Source organism: Argiope bruennichi, chromosome 11 (assembly GCF_947563725.1).
Source record: "Argiope bruennichi chromosome 11, qqArgBrue1.1, whole genome shotgun sequence".
Taxonomy (NCBI): Eukaryota; Metazoa; Arthropoda; class Arachnida; order Araneae; family Araneidae; genus Argiope; species Argiope bruennichi.
In genome coordinates this window covers 953,039-966,526 of record NC_079161.1, presented here as the reverse complement: position 1 = coordinate 966,526, position 13,488 = coordinate 953,039, and the positions used below count along the sequence as shown (strand labels likewise).

The 13,488-nt window shown below is 38.3% G+C and overlaps 1 protein-coding gene across 1 annotated transcript; it reads right to left on the bottom strand.

Annotated features, from left to right (window-relative positions):
* Positions 1–1,131: 1,131 nt before the first annotated feature.
* Positions 1,132–12,109, bottom strand: LOC129957262 (antho-RFamide neuropeptides type 1-like). Its single transcript, XM_056069516.1, has 4 exons — positions 11,885–12,109; positions 11,553–11,730; positions 5,383–6,322; positions 1,132–1,192 (listed from the first exon to the last, which is right to left on the bottom strand). Exons 1-4 carry the CDS (start codon positions 12,107–12,109, stop codon positions 1,132–1,134), a joined length of 1,404 nt encoding a protein of 467 aa, XP_055925491.1.
* Between the last annotated feature and the right edge of the window lie 1,379 nt (positions 12,110–13,488).

Here is a 13,488-nt window from a genome sequence, read left to right as displayed (position 1 = left end):
TGTTGCCTGACAAAATGCGGACTGAAGTCACTCTGTCTGTTGCCTGACAAAATGCGGACTGAAGTCACTCTGTCTGTTGCCTGACAAAATGCGGACTGAAGTCACTCTGTCTGTTGCCTGACAAAATGCGGACTGAAGTCACTCTGTCTGTTGCCTGACAAAATGCGGACTGAAGTCACTCTGTCTGTTGCCTGACAAAATGCGGACTGAAGTCACTCTGTCTGTTGCCTGACAAAATGCGGACTGAAGTCACTCTGTCTGTTGCCTGACAAAATGCGGACTGAAGTCACTCTGTCTGTTGCCTGACAAAATGCGGACTGAAGTCACTCTGTCTGTTGCCTGACAAAATGCGGACTGAAGTCACTCTGTCTGTTGCCTGACAAAATGCGGACTGAAGTCACTCTGTCTGTTGCCTGACAAAATGCGGACTAAAGTCACTCTGTCTGTTGCCTGACAAAATGCGGACTAAAGTCACTCTGTCTGTTGCCTGACAAAATGCGGACTAAAGTCACTCTGTCTGTTGCCTGACAAAATGCGGACTGAAGTCACTCTGTCTGTTGCCTGACAAAATGCGGACTGAAGTCACTCTGTCTGTTGCCTGACAAAATGCGGACTGAAGTCACACTGTCTGTTGCCTGACAAAATGCGGACTGAAGTCACTCTGTCTGTTGCCTGACAAAATGCGGACTACTCTGTCTTACCTGACAAAATGTGGATTGAACTCTCTCTCTCCTGCTTGACAAAATGTGCACCGTCTTGCCTGCCAAAATGTGCGCCGTCTTGCCTGCCAAAATGTGCGCCGTCTTGCCTGCCTAATTAATTAAAAATTAAAAAAAAATCCTTCTTTCAGCGAGTGTAGCACAGAAATTACCAATTTTGTCTTCAGGCTTCTACCATATTGGACTATTTTCTTCTATGTATACTACCCGTACGCTGAAGAAAGCAAAAAAAAAATACTTCTTTCAGCGAGTGCTGCAAAAAAATTACCAATTTTGTCTGCAGGCGTCTACCATATTGGACTATTTTCTTCTATTTAAACTGCACGTCTGCTGAAAAACTCACCCCTCCAAAAAAAAAAAGTCTTTCTTTCAGCGAGTGCTGCACAGAAAGTGGCAATTTTGCGTATCCAGATCAGTGTCTACTGTCTTCTACCATATTCAATCTATTTTCTGCTATTTGAACTCTACGTATGCTGAAGAAAGCAAAAAAAAAAAAAAAAATCCTACTTTCAGCGTGTGCTATAAAGAAATTTCCAATTTTGCGTATCCAGATCAGTGTGGGTTGTCCTTTCCCATATTGGACTATTTTCTTCTATTTAAACTGCACGTCTACTGAAGAACTCCCCCCCCCCCCAAGAAATCTTTCTTTCAGCGAGTACTGCACAGAAATTTCCAATTTTGCGTATCCAGATCAGTGTCTGCAGTCGTCTACCATATTGGACTATTTTTTTCTATTTGAACTGCACGTATGCTGAAGAAAACAAAAAAAATGGACTGAAATCTGTCTGTTGCCTGACAAAATATTTCCTACTGTCTTGCCTGACAAAATGTGGACCAACTCTCTCTCCTTGTCAAAATGTGGACTGTCTTGCCTGCCAAAATGTGCACCGTCTTGCCTGGCCAAAATGTGCACCGTCTTGCCTGCCAAAATGTGCACTGTCTTGCCTGCCTAATTAATTAAAAATTTTAAAAAAAATCCTTCTTTCAGCGAGTGTAGCACAGAAATTACCAATTTTGTCTGCAGGCGCCTACCATTTTGGACTATTTTCTTCTATTTGAACTGCACGTATGCTGAAGAAGAAAAAAATCCTACTTTCAGAGAGTGCTACACAGAAATTGCGAATCTTGCAAATCCAGATCAGTGTCTGCTGTCCGTTACTATATTGGACTATTTTCTGCTGTTTAAACTGCACGTATACTAAAGAAAGCAAAAAATAGATAAATAAATAAAAAATCCTTCTTTCAGCGAGTGCTGCACAGAAATTACCAATTTTGCGTATCCACATCAGTGTCGGCAGGCGTCTACCATATTGGACTATTTTCTTCTATTTATACTACACGTATGCTGAAGAAAGCAAAAAAAAAAAAAAAAAAAAAAATCCTTCTCTCAGCAAGTGCTACACAGAAAGTGGCAATTTTACGTATCCAGATCAGTGTCTACTGTCTTCTACCATATTGGACAATTTTCTTCTATTTGAACTGCACGTATGCTGAAGAAAGCAAAAAAAAAAAAAAAAAAAAAATTAAAAAAAAAATCTTTTTTTCAGCGAGTGCAGCACAGAAATTACCAACTTTGCGTATCCAGATCAGTGTCCGCAGGCGTATACCATATTTTCTTCTCTTTGAACTGCACGTATGCTGAAGAAAACAAAAAAAAATTGACAGAAATCTCTATCTGTTGCCTGACAAAATATTTACTACTGTCTTGCCTGACAAAATGTGGATTGAACTCTCTCTCTATTCTTCTTGTCAAAATGTGGACTGTCTTGCCTGCCAAAACGTGCACCGTCTTGTCTGCCAAAATGTGCACCGTCTTCTCTGCCTTACAAAATGTGGACTGAACTCTGTCTTGCCTGCCAAAATGTGGACTGAAGTGTCTCACTGTTGCCTGACAAAATGCGGACTGAAGTGTCTCTCTGTTGCCTCTCCTTTCAAAATGCGGACTGAACTGTCTCTCTGTTGCTTGACAAAATGCGGACGGAACTGTCTCTCTGTTGCCTGACAAAATGCGGACGGAACTGTCTCTCTGTTGCCTGACAAAATGCGGACGGAACTGTCTCTCTGTTGCCTGACAAAATGCGGACTGAACTCTCTCTCTGTTGCCTGACAAAATGCGGACTGAACTGTCTCTCTGTTGAATGACAAAATGCGGACTGAACTCTCTCTCTGTTGCCTGACAAAATGCGGACTGAACTCTCTCTCTGTTGCCTGAAAAAATGCGGACTGAACTCTCTTTCTGTTGCCTGAAAAAATGCGGACTGAACTCTCTTTCTGTTGCCTGAAAAAATGCGGACTGAACTGTCTCTCTCTTGCCTGACAAAATGCGGACTGAACTGTCTCTCTGTTGCCTGACAAAATGCGGACTGAACTGTCTCTCTGTTGCCTGACAAAATGCGGACTGAACTGTCTCTCTGTTGCCTGACAAAATGCGGACTGAACTGTCTCTCTGTTGCCTGACAAAATGCGGACTGAACTGTCTCTCTGTTGCCTGACAAAATGCGGACTGAACTGTCTCTCTGTTGCCTGACAAAATGTGGACAGAAATCTCTCTGTCTGTTGGCTGACAAAATGTGGACAGAAATCTCTCTGTCTGTTGGCTGACAAAATGTGGACAGAAATCTCTCTGTCTGTTGGCTGACAAAATGTGGACAGAAATCTCTCTGTCTGTTGGCTGACAAAATGTGGACAGAAATCTCTCTGTCTGTTGGCTGACAAAATGTGGACAGAAATCTCTCTGTCTGTTGGCTGACAAAATGTGGACAGAAATCTCTCTGTCTGTTGGCTGACAAAATGTGGACAGAAATCTCTCTGTCTGTTGGCTGACAAAATGTGGACAGAAATCTCTCTGCCTGTTGGCTGACAAAATGTGGACAGAAATCTCTCTGTCTGTTGGCTGACAAAATGTGGACAGAAATCTCTCTGTCTGTTGGCTGACAAAATGTGGACAGAAATCTCTCTGTCTGTTGGCTGACAAAATGTGGACTGAAATCTCTGTCTGTTGGCTGACAAAATGTGGACTGAAATCTCTGTCTGTTGGCTGACAAAATGTGGACTGAAATCTCTGTCTGTTGGCTGACAAAATGTGGACTGAAATCTCTGTCTGTTATCTGACAAAATGTGGACTGAACTCTTTCTTGCCTACCAAAATGTGGACTGAACTCTTTCTTGCCTACCAAAATGTGGACTGAACTTTCTTGCCTACCAAAATGTGGACTGAACTTTCTTGCCTACCAAAATGTGGACTGAACTTTCTTGCCTACCAAAATGTGGACTGAACTTTCTTGCCTACCAAAATGTGGACTGAACTTTCTTGCCTACCAAAATGTGGACTGAACTTTCTTGCCTACCAAAATGTGGACTGAACTTTCTTGCCTACCAAAATGTGGACTGAACTTTCTTGCCTACCAAAATGTGGACTGAACTTTCTTGCCTACCAAAATGTGGACTGAACTCTCTGTCTGTTGCCTGCCAAAATGTGCACCGTCTTGCCTGCCAAAATGTGCGCCGTCTTGACTGCCAAAATGTACACCGTCTTGACTGCCAAAATGTGCACCGTCTTGACTGCCAAAATATGCACCGTCTTGACTGCCAAATTGTGCACCGTCTTGACTGCCAAATTGTGCACCGTCTTGACTGCCAAATTGTGCACCGTCTTGCCTGCCAAATTGTGCACCGTCTTGAGTGCCAAATTGTGCACCGTCTTGAGTGCCAAATTGTGCACCGTCTTGAGTGCCAAATTGTGCACCGTCTTGCCTGCCAAATTGTGCACCGTCTTGCCTGCCAAATTGTGCACCGTCTTGCCTGCCAAATTGTGCACCGTCTTGCCTGCCAAATTGTGCACCGTCTTGCCTGCCAAACTGTGCACCGTCTTGCCTGCCTAATTAATTAAAAATTTAAAAAAAAATCCTTCTTTCAGCGAGTGTAGCACAGAAATTACCAATTTTGTCTTCAGGCGTCTACCATATTGGACTATTTTCTTCTATTTGAACTGCACGTATGCTGAAGAAAAAAAAATCCTACTTTCAGTGAGTGCTACACAGAAAGTGCCAATTTTGCGTATCCAGATCAGTGTCTAGTGTCTTCTACCATATTCAATTTATTTTCTGCTATTTGAACTCCACGTATGCTGAAGAAAGCAAAAGAAGAAAAGAAAAATCCTTCTTTTAGCGAGTGCTGCACAGAAATTGTGAATCTTGCATATCCAGATCAGTGTCTGCTGTCCTTTACCATATTGGACTATTTTCTGCTGTTTAAACTGCACGGATACTAAAGAATGCAATAAATAAATTAATAAAGAAATAAAAATTCCTTCTTTCGGCGAGTGCTGCACAGAAATTACCAATTTTGCGTATCCACATCAGTGTCGGCAGGCGTCTACCATATTGGACTATTTTCTTCTATTTATACTACACGTACGTTGAAGAAAGCAAAAAAAATCCTTCTGTCAGCGAGTTCTACACAGAAAGTGGCAATTTTGCTTATCCAGATCAGTGTCTACTGTCGTCTACCATATTGGACAATTTTCTTCTATTTGGACTGCAAGTATGCTGAAGAAAACAAAAAAAAATGGACTGAAATCTCTCTGTCTGTTGCCTGACAAAATATTTACTACTGTCTTTCCTGACAAAATGTGGATTGATCTCTCTCTCTCTCTCTCTCCTGCTTGTCAAAAGGTGGACTCTCCTGCTTGTCAAAAGGTGGACTCTCCTGCTTGTCAAAAGGTGGACTCTCCTGCTTGTCAAAAGGTGGACTCTCCTGCTTGTCAAAAGGTGGACTCTCCTGCCTGCCAAAAGGTGGACTCTCCTGCCTGCCAAAAGGTGGACTCTCCTGCCTGCCAAAAGGTGAACTCTCCTGCCTGCCAAAAGGTGAACTCTCCTGCCTGCCAAAAGGTGGACTCTCCTGCCTGCCAAAAGGTGGACTCTCCTGCCTGCCAAAAGGTGGACTCTCCTGCCTGCCAAAAGGTGGACTCTCCTGCCTGCCAAAAGGTGGACTCTCCTGCCTGCCAAAAGGTGGACTCTCCTGCCTGCCAAAAGGTGGACTCTCCTGCCTGCCAAAAGGTGGACTCTCCTGCCTGCCAAAAGGTGGACTCTCCTGCCTGCCAAAAGGTGGACTCTCCTGCCTGCCAAAAGGTGGACTCTCCTGCCTGCCAAAAGGTGGACTCTCCTGCCTGCCAAAAGGTGGACTCTCCTGCCTGCCAAAAGGTGGACTCTCCTGCCTGCCAAAAGGTGGACTCTCCTGCCTGCCAAAAGGTGGACTCTCCTGCCTGCCAAAAGGTGGACTCTCCTGCCTGCCAAAAGGTGGACTCTCCTGCCTGCCAAAAGGTGGACTCTCCTGCCTGCCAAAAGGTGGACTCTCCTGCCTGCCAAAAGGTGGACTCTCCTGCCTGCCAAAAGGTGGACTCTCCTGCCTGCCAAAAGGTGGACTCTCCTGCCTGCCAAAAGGTGGACTCTCCTGCCTGCCAAAAGGTGGACTCTCCTGCCTGCCAAAAGGTGGACTCTCCTGCCTGCCAAAAGGTGGACTCTCCTGCCTGCCAAAAGGTGGACTCTCCTGCCTGCCAAAAGGTGGACTCTCCTGCCTGCCAAAATGTGAACCGTCTTCTCTGCCTTACAAAATGTGGACTGAACTGTCTCTGCCTGACAAAATGTGGACTGAAGTGTCTCTCTGTTGCCTGACAAAATGCGGACTGAAGTGTATCTCTGTTGCCAGACAAAATGCGGACTGAAGTGTCTCTCTGTTGCCAGACAAAATGTGGACTGAAGTCACTCTGTCTGTTGCCAGACAAAATGTGGACTGAACTTTCTCTCGCATCTCGACACGGACTGGTGTAGAAAGTGTATAAGAAACAATCTGGCCAAAGATAATTGTGTTGTATATATGTGATGTATATAATGATCCTGAAGGTATTGTGTATATATTTTTTAGTGTCCGCTTATTTTTTCACCTACGTTTCTTCATTTATGTTCAAGGATTATGACGATTTGGTATAACAATTTTCGATTATGTATCGCATTTCTATTGAGATGCATTTAAAATTATTTTTTAAAAATATCACTGATTAAATGCGTAAAATCTAGTTTATTACCTATTTGCTCGACATGTGAAGAAATGTATTAAAATATGTAAAGTGTATAAAATCAGTATTGAAAGATATAAAATTTAGTGTATTTTGGCATATAATAGATCATCTTTTGAAGACGAATTTCTAATTTTTGTAATATCGGCTTTTATTTCTAAACGTTTTCAAAGCTTTGAAATGTTTGACGATTTATGTGTTAGCATAATGCTGTTTTTTTTCTATGTCGCTTATTCAATGTCTCGCATTTTCATTGATGTATATAAAGTTTTCATTTAAATGCCTTGTAAAATAACATGGTTTGCTTTTCTTGTTTAATGTGTATATTAAAGTTATCATATAATCTGAGCGTCTTTTTTTAAGATAGTTTTAAATACATTGATACATAATACTGCTAAATGTTAAATAGGAGATTCTGGATTTTTTGAAAATAACTTAGTTCGATTTCTTTTATAAATCGGTATGTTTCTGATTTTGATGTTTTCAATTAATAATTTTATAATCGATGTGGGTTACTTTCCACAATGCGTTTTTACTCGTTCACTTCACTCTAGCAAGAAAATTTGTACATTGCTCGACTTCGATGGTTCTTTATCTCGGAAGCTGTTAACATTAACCTGTTTGGAGAAAGTGGTACAACAATTCAAGTACTCAGCAAATGTGAAAGCATAAATGAATGCACAAAGAGAGAATATAACTACAACTTGGAGTTAAATGAAAAAAAAAATGTTTGCGAAAGTTGAGTGCTTACTAAATGTATCAGCAATTTCGCTTTCAGTCATGTTCGTGAACCGTGACTTAAAGTTTACAGAGGAAAATTTCCAGAGTAATATCCTGGGACTATTATTTTTTGTGTTGTATAATTCGGATACCCATTTTTAGCACCAGTATTTTCGCAGTTATATTATTTTTCAAATTCTTCTTCAGAGTTTTTGGAAATCGTTAACTATTGATAACCTGTAGGTTTTTCTGGGTGTCCATGATTCATATAAACCACGGCATGTTACTAATTTATTCTGAAGTTTTTCTAATTAATCATTCGTTTTTACAGCAGTTTTTTAAGATATGAGATGAAAGGCCAAAAATAGTTCTATAAGCAACCAATTTCTTCTTTCTAGATAGATGAGGATTTGAGTTTGTGCTGGGATGAAGTTTAGATTTCGCACTTGTGAATATATATTTAATTATTTGAATGAATTTAATCATTATTATTGAATGAATTTAATCAGTGTTAAGTCAATATATGCGATTTCATTGTGTTGCTGGTATACTGGTTTTGAAGAGTTTTAAAGAACGAAGGTGATTTTTTCAATCAAGAATAAGAACTTTGCTTTAGTATTTCCGTATTGGCCATTTTTTGTCGAAGAAAAATTGGGCATCTATAGTTCATTAGAGCTCTTATCAGCGCAGAGCAGTTTCGGGACATCATTTCTGAAGACACTGAACCTCGTAAGATCTAGTTAAAAAAGTTCCTGGACAATTCTTGATGTTTGCTGGATTTTAAAGTGAGTTTTCTATTAGGTAGACAGAATATTAATTTTGCAATACAATCTAACATTTTCATTTGAATCATTTCAAAATCGGTCAAATGCTTTTGAGTTATCAAGGAAGACTCAGTGGCGATTTTTGACAAAATAAAGACACAGGAGCTAAATTATTTTGATGCCTGTGGAAATATGTGTTATATAGGAGTCAATATTAAATAAATTTCAGATTATATTTTCAGAAAAAATTCGTTGGAAAAACTTACTTTTCTATGTATTTGAATAAGTTTTATCCTAAATGTCTTCTACAATTTTTAATAGTTCAGTGTTAAATTTAGGAAAGAAAATTACTTTTTCTGATAGCAATTTGTCGAGGAACATTAAAAAGCAGTATCGGAAAATGAGGTGTTTTTTTCCTCACTGCTGAATAACTTCCATCGGAGAGCATTTGAGAATTGCAAAGCAACCTTCTCAGTATTATTATTATTTTTTTTTTGTCCTCTAAATATGATCTGAAGCTTGTACCAGGACTTTCTCCTGCTTAGCATGTATTTTAGTGTAGTTACAAACTTTCTCTCAATTAAAAAATTCTGGCTATAAAACTGTTTATTTAGTCCAAAGTTTTTTTTATATTTCGTACTCTCTGGTGGGCAAGTGGGCATACTTGATTTATTTCAACCAGAATGGAACATAAATCCAAATGTCCACAGACATTTACTTTTCGGAGAGGGTGTCCAAAAGCTTAGAGAAAACCTCGAAAGAGAAATTTTTGACAATCACGGTATTTTTCTTGTATTAAAAGAAATTAAAAATATCACTGTAGAGCTTCTAAAAACTTTGATATAACTTGTTGAGCCATGGATTGTATAAAAAAGTTGTATTAAGAGAGGATTTTTTTTGCAGCTTATGTATGCTAATATCAAGACTTTGTATTTATCAATGGTGTAATCCTAAAATATGAAGTGCCTGAAATTGCTGACCTGAATGACTATTGTTAGGGAAGGGAAGGTCTAAATAGAGTAAAATATTTTTGGCATTTAAAATGTATATTTTATTTAAATATCAAAATCATGAAATAATAAAATATCGACCAAAGAAGCAATGAATACAGAGACAACACAAATTCGAAAGCCGGATATTTTTCAACTGATTTTATGCGTGTTTCATAATATAAAACAAATGACATTCCTATTTGCCCATTAGTTCTTATTTGCGAGATATGACAATGCCGTCATTCACATTAAAGTAGGTTTAGGATAGACGTTAGATTAAAATGTTTTGCATAATTATATCTAAAGAATTCCGAATAGAAAAGTTATTTTATTCCACATTCAAATATTCTTTTGACATTCTTGAATGAATTGTATTTAGCCTCTTTGCGGATCCTAAACTGCGACGTAGACAAACATGATGGAATTCTTTCAAAATCTGATAAAAATTCACAATTTTGAGTTCGCAATATTTTATTTGATTCATTTTCATATTTGCATGAACAAACTGATATAATTTCAATTTTTCTTTGAAAAAGGAATTACAGGAGTTCTAAAATATGAAGATTCATCAAAATTTCGAAATCGTATACTTTAAAAATTAAGAAATTTTGATTTTTTATAATTTGTATTCTAATTAATCAATTTATGGTAGATAAAATACATTGCTTTTCAGTGAGAATGAATTCAATGACGCTGCTTTAAAGATAACATTTCTTCATTTTTCTTTCTTACACGTGGAAATATAAATGTTATTTTTGATTTTCTTTGTTTCTTGAAGTTGTTCCCGTTTATACAATCTAATATACAAAAATCACATTAAAATCATAAAAAAAAAAAAAAAAAAAAAATCGAAATTGAAATTTTGCGAAACTTTACATTTTATACCTAACAGAGTCCGAAAAACGCATTTATAGAGTGATGCTCGTACAAGAACAGAGTAACTCAAAAACACAGAGCTTGAAAGTTGAAATTTGGGAAATAGATTTAATTCGAAATTTATAGACTTCTATCAAATTTGAAACGAAATATATTCCCCTCTAATCTGCCGAAACTATTCGAATATAAATTAACTACAAGAGAGCTAGATAAAAGAAATTTGGTATATAGAATTAGCATAAAAGTTATTCGCGTTAAATTTGGAAATAAATCGTGAACGCGTTGACTATCTATACTTTCACAATCATATAAACGCAATAACTCAAAAATGCAATTACTTCCTTAAATATATGAAATTTTGTAATCATAATAATAGTTCTCTGTCAAATGTTGGTTTCAATCGGTTGAAAAGAAGAAAGCCACAATTCACATTTGCTTTTCCCGTACTTCCTTTCTTTCGCCACAGAATATCCCCGAACGTGGAATCTCTAGGATTCCCTGTCGGTTGAAAGGATATACGTGGGAGTATTTATTAAGATAAAAGAAATACACATAAAAAGACAAAAAAATCAATATACACAAAAAGACATAAAATATCATCAATACACATAAAAAGTAACTATATACAATATTATAATGATGAGGGAGGTGTTCTGTGGGGAGTATGAGTAGATGAAATCTATTGAAGGTAATATATTCTGGAGAAGAGCTTGGTTGAGAAATGAAACGAAAATTCATACTGGGCTTGGGTCTGGAGAAATCAATTCCTCGTTCTCTTGTAGGAACCGCACAAGATTTCTAATTTTAACCTTGGACATCTTGTTTCTCATAACGTTGGTCCACCAGATATTTTATAGGTCGTGGATGGGTTTTTTGAGATGAAAAGATGTGGTGAGAGGGCAACTAGTGGCATAATGAAGGGGATCGCCTACTTCGCCGCAGCCACATTGATCAGATCCTTTAATATGGAATCTCTTGAAATATGAAGGGAAAGGGCCATGGCCAGTTGCAAAGATAATGTCAAGCCTATTCCAAGATGATGGGTCAAAGGACACTTTTGAGATGATTTGATGGATGTGTCTGCCAGTTGAGCCATTATCCCATTCTTCTTTCCATCGTTGTAGGCTCAATTCATTTACAATACTTTTCAGATGGCTTCTAGGAGCTGGGTATTGAACGGGCGTACCTGCAGAAATGGCCTGTTTGGCTAGGGAATCTGCAACCTCGTATCCGTTGTGGCCTACATGTGCTTTAACCCATCCTAACTTAATAGAAGGTTGGGGGAGCAGAATGGCTTGAATTTCCTGAACAATTGGGCTTGAGGTGGAGAATGAACTGATCGCTTTTAAGCTGGACTCGCTATCACTCCATATTTTAGCGTTATGATCGTATTTGCTAGCCCATTTACATGTTTCCTTAATGGCCAACAGCTCTGCCTGAAAGACAGAATTATTTTCGTTCAGTTTGCCGAGCCACTGATGAGTAATTTGTTCGTTTTGGAATACGCAGTAGGCAAATCCGGTTTTCCCCTCGATTTTGGACCCATCTGTAAAAATATCCGTCTTGTTTGTAGGTTGGAATTCTTGCTTGAGGGAAATTATGTCCTCAAGAAGAAAGTTTGAGGGGAAGATTTTTGTGTGAGAGCATTTCATCTCGAAGTTCTCAGGATGGAATGTTATATTCTGAAAATGGCTAGGTAATTGAAGACGACTTTCTCTTACATAGGTTGCTTCTGCTTACGCTTTGATGTGAAGTGGAAGAATTCCTTCTATAACTTGCAGTGCTGCCGTGGATGTTGTTCGGAATGCTCCAGAAATACTCAGAAGAAATTTTCTCTGTATTGAGATTAGGATTCTTTGTTGTCGGGATGAGAGAGGATAGGCCCAAGCTGATGCTCCATGTAGGATTATTCTCTCGGCAACGGTGAAGTAGAGATGACACCTGAATTCTTTTTTCAGACCCCATGTGGAACCAGCAATTCTGCTGAGATTTTGGTATAAGAGAATCGCCTTCGTTTTGGTGTTAAGGAGGTGAGGAATCCAGTTTAGCTTATTGTCGATAGTAACACCGAGATATTTTAAAGATTGTTGCCTTTTTATTGTTACGTTATTCTATTTAATTGTTGGGCCATTGACTAATTTGCTTATCAAGATATTACATGCTTTTTCTACGGAGATTTGAAGGTGATGCTTGTCGGTCCAGCGCTTGAAGATTGAGAGAGCATCCTGGGCGACTGATTTCAATTTTGCTCTTGTTGATTCGGCTACTACAAAATGCCTGGAGCATTTGTCGTCTGCAAATGCCTGGAGGTGAATGTTAGGTGGCCATTTTTCAGAAAGAATTTCGTTTGCGACAAGATTCCAAAAAACTGGTGCAGAACAGGATCCTTGCGCGCAGCCTTTCTGCTGTGACCAGGCGGCGCTTTTCCCGTACTTACGTTTTAACCATATCCCATTGACTAATCGCCAATATCGCAAGCTAATGAGCTCTCTCGCAACTATTGTTCACGAATGGCATTACGGTTTATAATACGCTAATACATTTTTTGGAGTGAACGAGTAAATTCTGGCGAAATAATTCCCAGGGGTTTTCTATATTTCTTCTGTCCGATTCTTAATAGTATTGAAAAGAATAAGATTGTAATATAAAAATATTGTAAGCACTTTCTTGTAGACATATGTAAAAAGTGAAAACATCTTTGATAACATCATGAAACCTAATTAGCAAAACATCAATGATTTTTTTTTTCAAAAAATTGTTTGCCGTTCCTCACGAAAATAATATTTTTCTCCCTCTACAAAGCAGAACTACATCTTTTCAAGTGGAAGTCCTTCACTTTTGGTGTTTTAAAATCGCAACTTCAAAAAAATTCCATTCACACATTTAGATCTGAAATTTGTAGATCGCAGAAATGAAGTAACTTCCGTTTATAGTCCAGAGAAATGTCAAAATTTAGACATTTTTTTTGTCAGCACTTCAGCCTTTGGACACTAAAAACTAAATAACTTGATTGAAACATTTATTTTCATATTTTTAGAACATCTTGGCAAAAACCTGTATTCCTGGGAGAAAAGACTCTGGCTAGAATAATTATATGTGATCAGATAGCTGGGATACTATGTGGAAGAAGAAAGAATTCTTAGAAAATACTGCCGTTTACTTTACTATATGCAAAATTGAAATTTCATCGAGGGGAAAAACTCTATGTATTGCAAACCGATAAATGTTAACTGTAGGTGTAAAAATTAATTTCATATCAGTTTCAATAATGGTTTTCATGCATTTATCAAGTTTGCGAAAAAAATAAATTCTTTTCTTAATGCCACATGTCAGCTACTTAAACG